Source organism: Nannobrachium achirus (assembly GCF_963921795.1).
Source record: "Nannobrachium achirus genome assembly, chromosome: 22".
In the NCBI taxonomy this organism is placed as follows: Eukaryota; Metazoa; Chordata; class Actinopteri; order Myctophiformes; family Myctophidae; genus Nannobrachium; species Nannobrachium achirus.
In genome coordinates this window covers 20264768-20267307 of record NC_137829.1, presented here as the reverse complement: position 1 = coordinate 20267307, position 2540 = coordinate 20264768, and the positions used below count along the sequence as shown (strand labels likewise).

Sequence of the window (2540 nt, the reverse complement as noted above, 5' to 3'; positions counted from 1 at the left end):
TCTTGTCTATAGGTACTGAAGTTCTTGTTGCTTTTGTCAAGTTCGCTCTGAAACTCCTCAAACTTGTTCATGTATAGTAACATCTGTTGCGTGTCATATGTCTCCTGCTCCTTCATCAGCTCACATTTGTGTCTGGACTCTGTGGCATCCTTCAGCAGAAACTCCTTCTCCCTCTGATGCTTCTCCTCCAGTTCCTTCATCAACTCTGCATTTCTCTGGAACTTGTTTGTCATCAGCTCTTGCTGCAGGTCCTTGTGCTTGAGCTGCTCCTCTCTGAGTTCATACTGCTCCGTGAGCTTCTTGAGCTTCTCAGCCAGCTCCAGGTTATCCTGACGCAGCGTGGTATTCTGGGAGCTACATTGCTTCATCTGCACCTCAATTTCACTCCTTGACAAAGTACAAAATAGAGAGCTTAGGTGATCAAGAAAATAACCCATACTCTTTCGAATCAAACCCTGGACTATTATTACTTGCACCAGTAGAGCTCACAAGTAGGGTGATGATAGCTGTCTGTGTGTGGGTATGTATGTGGGTATGTAATGTATGTGGCCATATTTGGCTATGCCATTGAAATGACGAAATTGTCGCAAGTTGGCACCTCGACAGAGTGCAGTCTAGTTTCTGGATGTTGTCAGACAGGGGGTGTCAATGTTTCTGTTGCTTACCAGCATAGATGGAGCAGCCTGATTGTTCAGGATGAATGCTGTCTTTGTTTTTATCACATTCCTTTCTCAGACTTCAACCCTGACCTCCTCCTCCTTATAGCAGGCAAGCAGAAGCCGCATCAGCAGTTTCAGCTGCAGCTGTTGTGGCGTGGGCTGTAGGGAGGCTGGTGGTGGTAGTTAGATCAGTAGTAGCTGATAGCTCCTCCTCTAGTGCAGGGGGCCTGGAGGCCTGGTGAACCCCCTCCGCCTCAGCCACCCTCTCACCTGGCATCAAACCAATGCCCTCTGCAGGCGAGGTCTCGTTCAGCTGGGGTGGTCCCAGAGGGTTTGCAGCACCTTTCACCCCACCTTGCTCCTGGGAGTTTGCAGTCCCTTTCTCCTCTCCTTGCCCTTCCTGGAGGAGGTTTGCAGCCCCATTCTGCTCCCCACCTTGCTCCCGGAAGAGGGTGAGCTGCTTGTTGAGGTCATTTCTCTCTTGCTGAAGGGCTCTGCATAGCTTCTCAAGGCGTTCCTGCTTCTCTTGTTGGTTCTTGTTGTGCAACATTTTCTCTTCCATCATCTGCAGCAGAGCCTGGTTATCGCTCAGTGATTTGGTCCTCCACTGAGCTGTTTCCTTCTCCAGCTTCCTTGTCTTCTTGGTCATCTTTTCCATGTCTTGTCTATAGGTGGTGAAGACCTTGTTGCTTTTGCTAAGTTCGCTCTGAAACTCCTCAAACTTGTTCTTGTATAGGGACAGCTGTTGCTCGTGATATGTCTCCTGCTCCTTCATCAGCTCACATTTGTGTCTGGACTCTGTGGCATCCTTCAGCAGAAACTCCTTCTCCCTCTGATGCTTCTCCCCCAGTTCCTTCATCAACTCGGCATTTCTCTGGAACTTGTTTGTCATCAGCTCTTGCTGCAGGTCCTTGTGCTTGAGCACCTGGTCCATGTGCTCCTCTCTGAGTTCATACTGCTCAATGAGCTTCTTGAGCTTCTCGGACAGCTCCAGGTTATCCTGACGCAGCATGGTATTTTGGGAGCTATATTGCTTCATCTGCACCTCAATTTCACTCCTTGTCACCTGGAGGCGCTGCATGTCCTCTTTGCGCTGTTCTTCGTACTCCCTCGACCGCTGAGCGTACTCGTCCCTTAATGTCTTGTTCTGTGTATGCAGTTCCCTGCACAAGCTTTCCATCTTGCTGCGGGCCAGGACAGCCTTGCCATGTTCCCGTTGCAGGTGAGCCTTCTCCTTGACAATCTGGGACTGCATCTTTTGCAGGGCCTTCAGCTGTTTCTGCACATAGCGATTCTCTTCCAGCTGGTCTGCGTACATTCTCCTCAGGGCAGCCAGTTTCTCTTCTGGAGTGGCTAGGGTGTTCAGGGTCTGCGTCAGTAGAATAACCTCTTTTGTGATGGCCTTGTTGTCCCCTGTCTTGGCATCTACTACTACAGGGTCCAGCTCTGGCTCTCTAAGGTTGTTGGGACAGTCCTCATCCCTGCCTGGTGTCTCTACTCTTACTTCCTCTGAGCAGCACACCCCAGGGCTGAAGCCGGGTGGTGACTCGTTACCTCCAACAATTCCACTTGTTTCAACCACATCTATCTGACTCACATCTGTCTCCTCCATTGGTACTGGTCCAAACCTGATCTCAAGCTTAACTATAAAAATCCTTGTTTTAATACCCTCTCCTTCTTTGTTCATACAATGAACTATTTCTCTTTTATAGTGACAAGTGACATCACAGTTACTTTTAACCTCGCTTTGTGATTAGCTGTGACTGTGAGTCATTGTCAATGTCACCAAATATAGACATATCATCATCATCATCATATAAGCCTCCAAATCTCAGTCTGCGGAAGAAATAGACCAAAGGTCCCAGATTTGGGGTGTGAGCT

At 48.9% G+C, this 2540-nt stretch overlaps 1 protein-coding gene across 1 annotated transcript; it reads right to left on the bottom strand.

Annotated features, from left to right (window-relative positions):
• Nucleotides 1–759: 759 nt before the first annotated feature.
• On the bottom strand, nucleotides 760–2271 carry LOC308307478 (beta-taxilin-like; the record flags this gene model as incomplete). Its single annotated transcript, XM_080752743.1, has 1 exon — nucleotides 760–2271. The coding sequence occupies one exon, from the start codon at nucleotides 2269–2271 to the stop codon at nucleotides 760–762; it is 1512 nt and encodes a 503-aa protein (XP_080608869.1).
• Between the last annotated feature and the right edge of the window lie 269 nt (nucleotides 2272–2540).